At 36.8% G+C, this 15,416-nt stretch overlaps 3 protein-coding genes across 3 annotated transcripts; 1 reads left to right on the top strand and 2 right to left on the bottom strand.

Annotated features, from left to right (window-relative positions):
* Nucleotides 1,788-8,231, top strand: LOC109840938 (ADP,ATP carrier protein 1, mitochondrial-like). Its single transcript, XM_020409771.1, has 4 exons — nt 1,788-1,912; nt 5,369-5,853; nt 6,331-6,702; nt 7,638-8,231. The coding sequence occupies exons 2-4, from the start codon at nt 5,389-5,391 to the stop codon at nt 7,932-7,934; spliced, it is 1,134 nt and encodes a 377-aa protein (XP_020265360.1). The 5' UTR covers nt 1,788-1,912; nt 5,369-5,388; the 3' UTR covers nt 7,935-8,231.
* On the bottom strand, nt 8,319-9,890 carry LOC109840940 (gibberellin-regulated protein 11-like). The gene is made up of 3 exons (XM_020409773.1): nt 9,642-9,890; nt 9,453-9,495; nt 8,319-8,886 (listed from the first exon to the last, which is right to left on the bottom strand). Exons 1-3 carry the CDS (start codon nt 9,750-9,752, stop codon nt 8,705-8,707), a joined length of 336 nt encoding a protein of 111 aa, XP_020265362.1. The 5' UTR covers nt 9,753-9,890; the 3' UTR covers nt 8,319-8,704.
* LOC109840939 (cytochrome b561 and DOMON domain-containing protein At5g47530-like) lies at nt 11,819-13,815 on the bottom strand. Its single transcript, XM_020409772.1, has 2 exons — nt 13,497-13,815; nt 11,819-12,270 (listed from the first exon to the last, which is right to left on the bottom strand). The coding sequence occupies exons 1-2, from the start codon at nt 13,783-13,785 to the stop codon at nt 11,993-11,995; spliced, it is 567 nt and encodes a 188-aa protein (XP_020265361.1). The 5' UTR covers nt 13,786-13,815; the 3' UTR covers nt 11,819-11,992.

Genomic DNA, 15,416 nt, shown 5'->3' with positions numbered 1-15,416 from the left:
GGACATTTGGCAGATTCAACCAAAGGAGAATGACTCATGGATGTGGATGCAACTTCTCAAGGTGAGGGATATGACTATGAGAAAATTTGGGAATGCGGATAATCTGCAAAGAGCTACCATTGGCTGCTACAATAATGGCAGAATTTAGGTTTCTTCTATTTATAGAGCATTTTCTCAGTCTACAGTTGTTGTAGCTTGGTCAGATACAGCATGGGGAGGCTTGCATTACCCTAAACATTCAGTGATATTATGGCTAGCAATTCTCTCCACGCTCCTGACTCAAGATAGGTTGTGCCGCATGGGAATACTGGACATCAACCAGTGTGTTTTGTGTGCAAACGTTAATAGTCATCTAGAAACTTCCAAACAACTATTCTTTGAGTGTCGATATTCATCTTATGTCTGGAATAAAGCGATGACATGGTTAGATTATTCTTGGAGATCATGTAGCTAGAATCAAGTAATAGATTGGTACAACAATAACTTGAAGGGATTGGGATTCATAAAGAAGTTGAAGAGAATGACATTATCGGGGACAATTTACTGGATATGGAAGGAGAGGAACTTGAGGATCTTTCAACAAAAATTTCGTGAGCCTGATCAGATATTCTAAGAAGTGAAGATCTTTATCCTCTTAAAAGTTTTTAATGAAGTAATTCCTGAACATATGAGAGAAAAAATTGAGAAACTGTTAGTTTTTAGATGTTTTCAGTTTAACTGTTTGTTTGCCAGGATATCTTCTGGTAAAATTTTGATGTACCCTCAATTTCAAAATTTGGTAAATGAATAAAATTCTTTTTCATTGAAAAAAAAAAGAAAGAAAACAAACTCACTACATCTCATATAGAATTTATATGTTTGTCAAATTAATGAAGATCCAACGAAAGTATTGATGTAAAAGCACAAAAGAATGAACAAAAGAATTAGAGAAACCTCTTGAACTTTACAAATTAGCTATCCTCTTTCATGATTGTAAAACTACCATGAAAAATTAGAAAATTTCATTATTTCATCAAATAAATGCAAAAATACCACATACCATTAGAAAAGTTCATAATTTCATCTATGCGAAGGATAAATGATACATATTATAATTAAAAACAGGAGGAAGCAAGAAAACGAAAAAAACAAATATTAAAAGGACAATTGCTCAAAGGTTTTATCATATAAAAGGTCATGACAGCATTTGGCAACTGCTATAGTGCACAATATTTCGATTGTTATCACATGAAAGAATCCACCCTCCCTCCCTCCTCCTCAGAGCCAAAGCTAAAATGTCTACAGGAACACGTCAACAGGCTAAAATCCCTCCCACCCGCGGGGTAAAGAACGAAAAGAAAAGAAAAATCAATAAGTAAGCCAAAAAATCTCACGCAAGAGAAATTATTTGCTGTCTGTTCTACGTCACACAGCAAATCCTAGACACCCGTTCGGCACAACTTTCCATGTTCCTTCCCTCACCCGCACCCGCACCCGCTTGATTCGCCGGCCCCCTCCTACTTCTCTGTCAAAATCTCAACCGTCAAATTCCCCAAAAGTATCTACACCCTCCAATCTCTCCAATCTCTTCAAACCAACAGTGCCTAATTACGTCAATATTCGTGCTCGTCCGATGCAAAGAACCCGCTCCTACCTTCAAATGGAAACAAATAAATAATAGACTCAATCCGCATAAACCGAGTATACGAAGAGAATCATCCACCGTTAATCAAGAACATCAACGGTTCATATTTATTCTTTACCGTGCGAAATTAGGCGGATAGCTATTATTGTAGGGGTCAACGTTGGAAATAAAAAGCCCTAAAGGTTCCCGTTGCCCTCCGCCTCTCTCATTAGGTCTCCGTATAAAGAAGAACGAGAGGCTGAGCAAAATCCTCAGATCTCACAGAGACATCCTCGCGATTCTCCAGGGGTAAGATATTTTTCGACATTTTCTCGCATTTTCTTGGCTTGATATCTGATCTTATCGTTGAAATCGCAATCCATTTTGTGTTTTTTCTCGCCATTTCTTTCGGTTTCGTGTCAGATCTGAAGCAGATGGATCAGATCTGACCATTTTGATCAGTTCTTGCGTTTGGATCTCAGAATCTCGTAGATCTGTTGATGTTATACGTAGTTCTTTGATTAATGGAGTGTTTATAGATCTAATATTGCTTTAAGGATTGTAAAATATCTGATTAGATTCTAGATCTGTGCTTTAATCTGTTTACTGATGGTTTTATGTGTTGATGTTCGTAGATTTGTTGTTCATTTGCTATCTATTTACAATCTGAGTTTTCTTCTGATTACTAGAGTTCTTATCTTTTCGGTAAAAGTTCTATTTTACCTCACGATTATTTTTAGAAATCTATCAATGACTGTAAGTTATGTTTACATTCTTGCCTAGCAGGTTTTTTTTTGCTGACATTTAGCACCAAATATAATAGAATTATGATATAAGACTGTATTTTATTACAAGGATTAAAATTTATCACATTTTATTAATTGCTCATGCTTCATTTTTAGGCTCGCATGAATCTATACTTTCTGTTATACTACAGGCTACCTAAATTTCTAAATATATTTCGCGAATATCATTTAACATGCTATTCTCAGTTGTGCTGTTTTATTGTTTTGAACGTTTTCTTATCATGGGTTTATGTTTTCTCTTTGTAGATGTCTAATCAATTCTTTCATTACACTGGATAAAAATTCTAGCAACATTTATCCATATGTACAGAAAATTATCCATATGTGTTCTTACTGTCATTTAGAATTCTTAGTGTTTGGTGCCTTAATACTTGTGAGAGAGTTTATTATTTTGGAAATTTATCCATATGTGTTCTCATTGTCACTAAGATATATGTAGTTTTGAAGGCATTGGATAATGATGTTGAGTTTTATTCGACCTGCAATGGAATGCATGCTCTCATATACAAAAAAGTTGCAAAATGAATTGTGATCCTCATCGTATTTTCATTTTTAAGTTCTCAGCCCTTTAACCTCGAGGAGTTTAGAGAGAAAATGCTGGATCTTAAGGAAGTTCTTTTAGTGATAATATTTGTATTATTGCTTATCAGATAGACCTTTTAGTTTTCTTGGTTTATGGTATGTTTTTGTCAGTCTCTTGTCTTGTCCTGTGAATATAAAGATTCTTTCTTATATTCTAACTAATTTTAAGCCCACAAGTTGCTGCATGTATTGTTTACTAAGGTATATCTATCGTCAAATTGATAATATAGTGTATATATATAACTATTTACAAAAATTTCAGCGATAAGTTAATAAAATAATATTATACCAATTAGCAACTTTTATCATTTTTTTAGTAGAGCTAGAAAAGATCCACATGTGAAATGTCTGACAAAGGTTCAAAGCATCATCATCTGCAAGGAAAAAAAAAAGTAGATATGAACACTGTTTACAAGGTTTAGAAATTTTACTTTGGTTTGACCGGGGACAAATTGACCCAAAAATTTACTGTAGCAAGGAAGTGAAAAAGATGCAAAGCTGTACCAGTTAACAAAATGAAAACAGTAGATATAACTAGCTAAATTGAACGTGTGTATTGCACGTGAGCCAAAATAGAAAATTTAGCTATGTACTTTGAAAAAAATTAACAGAGACCGTTTTAAAAAATATATCATTTTATTAGAGTGATGGATATATATCAACTTTAGCACAATGTTATTCTCATATAATATTTGGTTTATTTTTTGATTTAAATGTTGACATATAATATTTTTATTTATTTAATTGAATTCTTTTTGCTTCTATTGTTTTGTATCTTTATTTCTTTTTTCTATACTATTTTAATTATCATTGATTTAGATGCAAAAAATTACTTATGTCACTTTTATTAACTCTTATCCAATCGATCTCCAGTCATTCAAAATTTAGTACTAACTAAAGTATTTTGTTGTTTTAGATTTATGAATTTATTACATGTACAATCTCTAATATTCTATATCTTATTTATTATTTGGTTGTAAATTTAAATTGTTTATTGACTTGGCTGAGAGAGAGAGCATTTAATGAGGGAAGGATATGGACAAAATGTCCATTTGTTTAAAATTACCAAATTGAAAACCAAGAATTTCCCTAAAGACTAACTATGATTGGAGGGTTTGTTTTAGATTATGAATATGTTACATTTACGGTCTCTATTATTAAATGTCTTATTTATAATTTAGCTGTAAATTTAAATTGTTTGTTGACTTGTTTGAGAGAATTTCCTTTTGTTTATAATTACCAAATTGCCCTAGAGGAACCAAGAATTCCCCTAATGCTTTGTTTGGGAGTTTACTAAGGGAAAGGACGGAAAGTTAAATAAGGGAAGGGACGGAAAGTTAAATAATGGAAAGGAAAGGTAGGGAATGGAAGCAAAAAGATGAAATGTTATTTGGGTGTTTAGTAAGGGGAATAGAAGTAAATTTATTTTATCTTGTTTGAGAGTTCTAATAAAGAAGAGGGAAGTGAACTGAATATGTATAAAGCTACATAAATACCCTTACATATTAGATAAGAGTATATCTTAACCATTGATTTTAATGTCATAAGGGTATAATTGTCTTATCACATTGTAAAATTTTCCATTGGTTTCCATTCCATCCTTTACCCTTCCATCCTTTACCCTTCCATCCCCCCCCCCCCAAAAAAAAAAAAAAAAAAAAACCTCCCAAACAAGGTGATATTGAAATTTCACTTTAACTTTCATCCATTAACCTTCATCCAAACAAGGTGTAAAAGACAAACTATGGTTGGAGGAAATTTTCCCCATTTCTCCACTTCAATCTACCCCCTAAAGTTTTTATAAAGTAGTATAGATTTAGGAAATTTCCCAGTTTTATATGATCTCTATACTTCTAGATGGACATAGACAAAATTTCCTTTTGTTTAAAATTACCAAATTGCCCTAGAGAAACCAAGAATTTCCCTAAAAGACAAACTATGGTTGGAGGATTTTTTTCTTGTTCCTCCACTTTAATCTACGTCACTAAGTTTTTATAAAGTAGTATAGCTTTATAAGTTTTTTTCTCTCCAGTTTTATATGATTTCTATATTTTAGAATCATGTTACCTTCGTGCTGTTTGGATGTTGATTTATTGGTTTGTGTTATTTAGCTTTTGTTATAGTAAACATATTGACTATGTATCTATTGTTTTATCTTATAAACATTGATTCCCCAATACATGGATACAATAGTGTTATTTTTTCAATCTCCCAATTGTTTAGTTTTTATTAGAGTAAACCTATTGACTATGTATTGTTTGATCTAATTAACATTGATTCTTCTGTATATGGATACAAAGTTTTTTTTCAACTTCCAAAATAATGTTGAATTTTTTGCATTCTTGATTTTGTCATATTTATGTGTCAAATTTTTTAGGTTAATCGGTGGACTGACCAATGGCGGATCAAGTTAGCCACCCGACTGTTTTCCAGAAGATGTCAGGCCAGTTTCATCTAAGTTCTAGTTATCCCCGTCAGAATGTCTACAGGCCTTCCATGTATGAGAGACGCATTTCAACTAGCTCCTATGTGAACGGGGGCTTACAAATGCCTTTGAGAGGCTCTGAGTTTTCTATGGTGCCAACTGTACCCCAAGTGTATGCTCATGCACCAGCAGAGAAAAGTTTTGTGGTTGATTTCCTCATGGGTGGAGTATCTGCTGCTGTCTCCAAAACCGCGGCTGCTCCTATTGAGCGTGTGAAGCTTCTTATCCAGAATCAAGATGAGATGCTCAAGGCTGGTCGTCTATCTGAGCCATACAAGGGAATTGGAGAATGTTTTAAGCGAACAATTAAGGAGGAAGGATTTGGCTCTTTGTGGAGAGGAAACACTGCTAACGTTATCCGTTATTTCCCAACTCAGGTGAATACAACAGACCTGCTGTATATATTATTTCTTTGGGGAGATGAAATACTGTTATTTTTATAGTTTTTTTTCTTGAAACTTAAAATGCCAAGGAGGTCCATCTTCTCCCTCCTTTTGGGATTCAAATATCTTTTAGTTCCTATTTTCATTTTTTTAATTAATGTCTGATTCATTTCTGAGTTGCTATCAATGTAGACTTGGTTTCTTGGCAACTAGCACTTGCAAGTCACAACATGAACTTTTTTCCGAATTGTCCTCTCTTTGTTTTTTATTAATTAATGCAGTTCTACTTTTTTCCGATTTAAATTGACTTTGTATTTGGTCTTCATTAAATTGGTTACTGAATTTTTATTGCGTAGTCTTTGTTATTATTTGATGAATTGGTATAGGCCTATAGGGTTAGTTCTATGCTTTCCTTTTCTAAAATATCTCTCAACTAAACTAACTTCCAGCTTTTTTTTTCTGTTCTGTTAGGCATTGAACTTTGCATTCAAGGATTACTTCAAGAGGTTATTTAATTTCAAGAAGGACAGGGATGGTTACTGGAAGTGGTTTGCTGGAAATCTTGCTTCTGGTGGTGCTGCTGGTGCCTCTTCCCTATTGTTTGTTTACTCACTGGATTACGCTCGTACCCGTTTGGCTAATGATGCTAAGGCTGCGAAGAAGGGAGGGGAGAGACAGTTCAATGGTCTCGTTGATGTTTACAAGAAGACGCTGAAAACTGATGGCGTTGCTGGACTGTACCGTGGCTTTAACATTTCCTGCGTTGGAATCATCGTTTATCGAGGACTTTATTTTGGATTGTACGATTCTCTCAAGCCCGTTGTTCTTACTGGAAAGCTGCAGGTATGTTTTCCCTTCGCATGTCGTTGTTTTTTTTCACGTAATGCAGCCTCTGATTATTTTGTTCAGTTATTCAGTTATTTAGTTTTAGTAGACTAGTTTTAGTTTGTGTTCTCTTTTGTGGTTGTCTTTTTCACGTAGTTAATGCAGTCTCTGATTGTCTTGTTCAGGTATTTTGTTTTTTTAGTTTTAGTAGATATGTATGTCGAGATCTGCATGTAGGCTTCCACTTAGGGTTTTTTCTCACGTTGAGATTTCACAAGACGGTATTCCATATTGGCTTTCTAGTAGGATTTACTTAAAACCATTAGCAGGGTTCTCTTTGATTTTTGTCTATCTAGCATTATTCTTTATACATCCGACATTGGTCCATGTTCTTCTGCAAAGGTAACCTACGTATTTTTGTTCTTAAATGTAATGTAAGTAGTGATATATTTTTTTGATCTTTAATCCAGCTAACCCGATTTAGGTTATGTTTTTTGTGTTGGATACTGAGGTTGATATTTTTATTTGTTCCTTTATTTTTTTTGTTATCTCAAACTGTTAGTGATGTGTTTTTGTTTGGATAAATTCGTAAGATACCAATATATTATCATGCTATAATGACAAATAAAAAAGGAAAAACAAAAGGAAAAAAAATATCGTTATGCACATCTAAATGAAAAACCATTATAGTATAAAGGTTGAGACCTAAAAACATGTAGGATCCTGTCTAACTTATTATTTTTATGCTCGACGCCGCATTTTCCCAACTCCGAGATTGTAAATTTGGGCTGAAGAAGTACTCTTTTGAGTTGCATCTTCTAAAAAATTGCAACAATTTAAACCTTTTTCTTTTTTACTAGAAGATAAAGTTTTTAACTAAATTTTTAATATATAAAATTGCTTTTTTAAAGTATGACTTGCCTCTAATACGTAACTATCTTTGATAAATACAGGACAATTTCTTGGCTAGCTTCGCTTTGGGTTGGGTAATCACCAACGGAGCTGGACTCGCATCCTACCCCATTGACACGGTCCGTAGAAGAATGATGATGACCTCCGGAGAAGCCGTAAAGTACAAGAGCTCTCTTGACGCCTTCCAACAAATTCTCAAAAACGAGGGTCCCAAGTCTCTATTCAAGGGAGCAGGTGCCAACATCCTCCGTGCAATTGCCGGTGCTGGTGTGCTCTCTGGTTATGACAAGCTGCAGTTACTTCTCTTGGGAAAGAAGTACGGTTCTGGTGGAGCTTAAGTAGTGTTGCATTCGCCGAATCGATGGTGATGAAAATTAAAACTTCAGATTTTCGTTCTGAGTTTTAGGATTTTCTTAGGATGAATTCAAGTTCTTAATAATTTTTTTCTCTACGAGGGGATTTCTCCCTTAAAATTTTTTGCTATGGAGATTTAGTTCTCTGAAACTTCATTTTACTACTGTTGGAGCATGCGGTAACTTTCTTTTGTTGCGGGAGTCAAATGTCTAAGACTATTTATTAATACATAGTAATATCACTGCGAAGTTTTATTCAATTAAAAAGCTTTCTGTGTTGGTCTTTCCTATTTTGTGTTCTGTCACATAATCTAGTTGCTGTCTCTTTATCCTGTATTGAATCCAGATCCGGAATCCACAGTTTTTGTTTACTTAAGTTTGTGTTGTTTGAAGTTGAAGCTGCAGTTTACCTTCAGTTTTGCTCATGTTCATAATAAATTTATTCTCTCTTGTTTCGTTTCAGCTTCGCCTTTTTTTTCTTCCAAATACCTGAGCTGAACATGCTTGTCCTTGCTCCTGCACAACTTACTATGACTTCGCAATGATTATGATAGAAATAATCTATAGCCATCTGCGGTCGCATATAACATTTATTCATAAACATGTATTATTTATTTATTCCAATAGAGCATAACACTTCGAGGACCTGAACTCTTTACAAAGTGCAACTATTGTCATCCTCCCAGTGTAGATCACAGACTTTGTTATAGTATATGCATATACTCATCCTCTACACTCAAGACGGGACATGGGTTTTAAGGGCACTTCTTCTTGCCACCATGCGTAGTTAAACTGGCGTAACAAGGACACTGCTGATAGTTGCCCGAGGTGCCGGAGGGCACGCAGTTGCATCTTGCGCAGCAACTCCCACATGCTCTCTTGCAAAGGTTTGGTCTTGAAGATGCCGAGCACCTCCCTCCGCATGCGGCACCACAGTCTGAAATACAGTCATGACAGTTCTTATTTATGTATACATTCTTATTCGCCAGTCATTCATTTTTTTCTTTTTGATTTTTGGGTTAATTGTGGATATATCCCCTATGATATTATAGCTGTTTCGGACTAACAACCAGTCCGGTTTTACTGTTGTAGATAAACCCCTTGAGTGAATTTAGAGTAATTTGTCTCTTAGACCCCTTTAAGGGCAAAAGAGTCGAAAAAATTCAACTCGGAAGGTTTATCCGGGACAATAGAGCTAGAGGGGGTAGTAAGTTCAAAGAACGAAATTGGAGGGGGTCTAGCTGCAAGTAACTTTTTTTATTACATCTGTATGTTTAGTATTTAGCATTCTGATCCCTATAACATAGTTGGTCTTATAGTCTAAAACGCAGTCAATAAAATACGTATGGAACATTTCATACTTTTCAACACGATAAGAGAGAAAATTCCTGTATAAATGGCAGACCTATGAGTTCTTTCTTGCAGGCTCTATAATACACGGATCTGAACATCCTTTAATCTTTCCAACAAAAAAAATTACTGCAGGGTGTTGGAAGTACTCACCTATGGTAGCCAACAGAGACCTCCTCGCTGGTTTGTTGATACCCTGAAATCAAGATATCAGTGTATTAAGTAACCTTTGGAGTGAGCTATAAGGGGGATTTTACTTAATTTGTCGTTCTTACTCAAATAAATTCAAGCTCACATAAAATTTTGAAACTTGGTTCATTAATTATCATTTGTTACGCTCACCTTCGCAAATCCCGTCTCAGCCACGGTGCTTGCGGCTGCGTCGACGGCGTTGGAAGAAAGAAGAAGCGCAGATATGAGAAGGGAAGTTAGAAGAGCTCTGGAGGAAGCCATGAGAAATGCTTGGAGAGTGAAAAGAGTGAGAGTGAGGGGGTGATGAATGTTGAGGAGAAGTGTGGTACTTATACAGGGAAAAGGGGAAAAAAGGGGAAGGTATGGGAATCACGCGGGAAATCAATGGAAGTGGAGGGAGGTGGGGCCGGGTGCACAATTTGTCAGAATTGTGAAGAGTTTGGGCACTTGGATGGTTTAAGAAGCTTCCTTTTTCTATGAAAATTATTTTATTAGTTAGGGTAGGAAGAGAAATTAGAGGCTAAAAACGATGTATCCAAATTTCCCTCATGAAAAAAATTTACCAGATCACCATGCATACATTTTGATTAAATTTGAACCTCTACCGAAAAGAATCGTAGAAAAAATTCTTTAAAAAAAAACCTTTCTGTATGGTTTTCTTTTTCGGGAAAGGCTCGTCAAAAAAAAAAAAAAAAAAAAAAAAAAAAAAGGGGAGACACTCCCCAAATTTGAGTTTCTCCTTAACACAAACTCGATAGTGAAAGTAATATTCTTTACTCATTGTTATATGAACAATTGTGATTCGTTATGAATTAACCAGATAGTTTAAGCAGCTCATCTTGAGTTACAATTTTCAAATCAATAAAGCCTTTTTCTTTTGACAAATCTTATATATACGAGAAATAGAGTAGGCTCAAAAAAAAAAAAAAAAAAAAAAAGAGAAAAAAGGGGAGACACTCCCCAAATTTGAGTTTCTCCTTAACACAAACTCGATAGTGAAAGTAATATTCTTTACTCATTGTTATATGAACAATTGTGATTCGTTATGAATTAACCAGATAGTTTAAGCAGCTCATCTTGAGTTACAATTTTCAAATCAATAAAGCCTTTTTCTTTTGACAAATCTTATATATACGAGAAATAGAGTAGTGCCCTAGAATTATTTATGGTACCCTCAAAGGGAAGAAAACGCCATGTCGCCAGCTGTTTGACGTAACGATCGATTTATGGCACTATCAAGGTGCTCTTCTTTCTCCTTCAGACTGACAGTTGTATTGATGCTTCTACTTTGTTATTTCTTTGAGTACTGATCCACATGGCCTTAGTTATGTTTGGGCCTTGAATGGATCTAACAACGTTCTTATCTTCTACCAGTTGTACAGAATAAAATTGTGCATGGGCTTTATTATCATGGGTTGGGCTTCTAGTCCACCATCAATTTAGGTTGTTGCAACTGGGTCATGGCCTCTACTTTTATGTATATTTTGTCATTCTCCCCCACTTTAATTATATAGAGGAAGCCATCCCACCGTGAAAAATTCCTCTTAGTAAAAAGTTGGGAGGCATTGCTCTAGGAGCTCCCTATTGCAAAAAACTAAATATTATCAGTGGGTTTTGTTCACTGGTTTGAGATATCCAACGTATAATCTCAAAGTGTATCGATCTCTACTTCAAAAGGCTCAATTTGATATATACGATCGGTGTTCGCACAGATATTTTAATACCAAGTCTCGTGCATAGCAGTGGCGGGTTTAGAATTTTTACAAAGTGGTCTCACTACAAAATTAATAGTTAAAAATTTTACAATTATCTTTAATTTTTTTCTTCATATTTTGGAAAAAAACACAAATAACCAATATCATCACCATCGAACACATAATCGCATTATATATAGTAACTCCAACACATATAGGGTACACAAGGAACCTGCTAGGATTAGGATCATCGATCTGAATACACAAAATACTCGGCACAAACACGGAAACAAAAGCAACCACAAAGAAACCCACCCTCTTAATATTATAGAGAAAAAAACTCTTTTAAACTCTTGACCTAGCTAGCTAGTCAAGATAGGATATATCTCAAGTGGGTCCTACATGTTCATTTTATATATATATTGCTGGGGCTTAATAATGGGAAGCAAAGCAATTTCATTTGTTTTGGGTCTACGGCTTGCTTATACGGCCACGTGTAGAAATTAAGGCACCAAACAGTATTAACTCATGAGGAAGTGGGTGTTACGTGACACCACTTCTTCATGGTTAGATCCGCAACGTGACACCACTTTCTCATGAGTAGGTCAACCCCTGATGCGTATATAGCAACAGTGACGTCAACTACTCGTGTTATATGACTCCATGGCTCCAAATGATTACGTATATACACACACTCACTCACATGCTCAAACACAAATACGTACATACATACGTTCATACTATATACTTATAATATGCCCTCTCAACTCACCTATATAAAGTCTATAACGTACCATCATATATATATCACTTCAACTCAATGCTCCCCTTGGACAAAACATTATCCCCACTAACTGAATGCATCGCGGGCACACCATCCACAACCCTACTCCCCTCCTGCCACACCTGATTAAACTTAGCCGCGGCGTCACCCTCCCCTGCCCCAATCAGCCCGACGGTCGCGTAAATTACCATATCGCCCTTTACGTACTCGGCCGACACATTGTACACCGGAAACCCTAGCTTCTGCGGTTTCAGTGACGGGGAGTAACTGTCCAAGATCGTAGGGTAGGCGACCATTGAACCTGTGAAGGAAAGAAATCTCGTGTTATTATTTCTTGATCGCTAATGAAAGGGTAAATATCTTTTAATTAATCTCGTACAGAAAGTCCTATGGAAGTAAAGCTCTAACAATAAAATGAACATGATAAGAAAAAGTGGCTACAGTTGCAGATAGACTCCCTATATATATAGTATAACCCTGTAGTTTTATTTTCGCAAATAGAACCCCGAGTGAACTTTTTTGATTCTTTTGCTCTGAGAGAGATTAATTTGGTTTTCCAAGAAAATAGAGACCCAGAGGGTAAAAGGGTAATAAAGGATTTGACGCCAACCATGCGATATCATATTGTTGAGATTGGGATTTGGGGGATATCATTGTTAAGATTGGGATTTGGGAGAGGATCAAGGAGTTGGTGAGATTATATCTCTTTTGTTGACTAACTACACGATGTCATCCCTTAGGGTCCGTTTGGATGGACGTAACTATTAGAAGGAAGAAGTGGATCAAAGATGTAACTTCCTCAATTATAAAGTAGAAAATAACGAAAATAGTACTTATTTTGTTTGTTTCATATATTTTTAGAAGTAGTGGAAATAATACTTCATCATCTTTTTTTATTTATTTGTTTGTTTGGATAGAAATTAGATATATTTTATTTAAGATCATCTGCCCTTGGTAATTTTCTAATTTAAGTGGACCCCACTTTTTATCCACTTTCCCTCTACTTCTGAGCTTTCAATGGCAGAAAAAAAATCTAGGAAGCATGAGTGCCACCTAGACGCCACATTTGCATTTATGGAAGTAGCTGAAGTAGTCTTTTCGGACAAACAAACATAATTTTTTGCTTGAATTAGGAGAAACTTCCTCTACTTCAGTTACTTCTTTGCTATTTTCGTGTAAACAAACATGCCCTTAGTTGAAGTTCCTCTTATAGATAGGAGCGGAGACTTCACATCTCACACACCACTTCAAATATTTGAGCTAACAATGGGCTCGAGGGGAATTGATCAGAGGTTCTGCATGGGTCGTGAATAGCGTGGGAGAGACTTGTTTGTCGTAATCCTCTTCACCGTCGAGATTTGAGCAGGTCATTGCTAGTTGCAGACCAGGGCATCGATCCGAATTAGTATTTCCCCCCCGCATCTTTTAGCAAGTTCAAAACAACGATACTACAAGGGTCCATCCGCAATTAATCCAAAAAAAAAAAAAGGTTCTTATGTAAGGTAAACACTATATATTTAAGGGTACCGTTGGAGTGATGAAAGGCGACGAGGGCGTGGGTTCCAACCATGGAGGAGGAGTTAGGGTTTACGCCCCACGCAATCCAGCCATTGGGGGATTGTGGGGCCCGGTAGGCGATGCAGACAGCGGAGGACTGAGAGCGGCTCCAGTGGAGGGAGGAGTTGAGGTGAGGGAGGTCAACACAGGAGGTGAAGGGTTCCGGGGACGAGGAGAAGGCGTAGGACGAGCAAGCTTGTTCAGTAGAAGAGAGAGGGAAGGAGATTAATGAGAGAAGGAGAAAAAGAAAGAGAGCCATTGTGTTTGTGTTAGGTTTTTTTTTGTGTTTGCAGTAGGGTTACTTTTATAGACAGGGGGGGTGTTTAGCTAGAAATTAGGTATTTTGGGGTTTTGGGTTGATTGAGGATGTGTGTGATTGTGTTGGTTTATTTTCCCTCCTAAGTTTGAATTTTTTTCATTGATGAAGGGTGACTGCTCAAAGAGGGAAGTAAGGTTGGTGTGGAAAAAAGGTGGTGTGTTTTTGTAGTAGTATGTCACTTTTTATTCTTATTTATATAAGAGTACGTGATGTATGATATGAGACATTGTAGTTAATTATTTGCAATTAATTATATGTTTAGCATTGACAGATAAGTTGTGTTGATATATAACTTTCAGGGTAAATTCTTATTGTTGTGCGCAGCGGAAATTTCGGCAGAGTTTCTGGTGCACAATAAGAGAGAAAGATCAAAAAAAGAATTCCCGTCTCACCAAGGAAACAAGAATCTGAAGCGGATATCTCAACCAAGTGAGATATCGGCTCTTCCTCTCATCAGTTCTAGGACTGACCTGTCGAGGGATCCTAAAACTATTACAATGGCCACAAACTCAAACAATCAATTTTTACGTGGTTCGGCAAACTGCCTACGTCCACGGGGCAAGGAGGGGGAGATCTACTATTAGAGAGGAAGAGAATACAAATAGGTTTACAATCTCACAAAATAAACCCTCAAACTAACTCTCTAATCTCTCACAAAATAGCCACCAAAAAATTTCACAAACCCAGCTCTCTGCCTACACTTGCACGCCGTCCTTTTCTCCTGCGCGAACCCCTTCTGCACGTTGCTTTTCAAAGCCCTGCACTGAAGCCGCCAAAGAAGAAAAAAACGCTGCACACCCTCCTTCGCACGCCCCAATCAGCCGCCTGCACTTGTTTTTCTCCCCTCTGCCTACTCTTGCACGCGCCTCCAAGCCCTCTGCACTTTTCACCAAGCCACCTGAAACCCTAGAGCAAAAGTCTATTTATAGGCTACAAATAAAATTCGGGTGGGCTTTGTCCACTGGACAAAACCGAAGTCTTCACGTGGTCCTGCTTCAAATCACAAAATCTCCCATGTTCGTGGCCCCCACAAAACGTCCTTATCAATTCACACGGCTTCTCAATTTCACGCGGCTTCTCTTCACGTTCACACTTGTGGCCCCCACTTCACGTCACATCTACAATTCTCCACCTCGGTGAAGTTTTCTCAAAACTGAGCCGACACCAACCAAACCAAATGTCTCACTTGTTGTGTCCAGTACACCGTGAAACAATTCACGACAGCATACTCAATCCATAATAAGTCGAGAACCCAAATGAGAATGCTAACACTCTCTAAATATCGGTATCAACTCACCAAATCGATCTCACCCCCCATCAAATAATCCAACTCGGCTGCATCATAAGACTGCCTACGTATCCTCTTGCCCAAGGAATCAAGCCGAACGTAGTTCACCCAAATGGCCGCGAACGACCTCAATCCAATAGAAGAGTTCGCAACCCTTCTCCAATATCATCAACTCTGCGGCTGATAGCACCTCCAATGGCCTCAAACACCTCCACCTGAGGTGAACCACTGACCATATCCAAGCTACATCTATCAGCTGCACTCGAATCAAAACCCAACTCAT

This window comes from Asparagus officinalis, chromosome 5 (genome assembly GCF_001876935.1).
Source record: "Asparagus officinalis chromosome 5, Aspof.V1, whole genome shotgun sequence".
Lineage (NCBI taxonomy): Eukaryota > Viridiplantae > Streptophyta > Magnoliopsida > Asparagales > Asparagaceae > Asparagus > Asparagus officinalis.
This window is presented reverse-complemented; position numbering and strand designations above follow the sequence as displayed.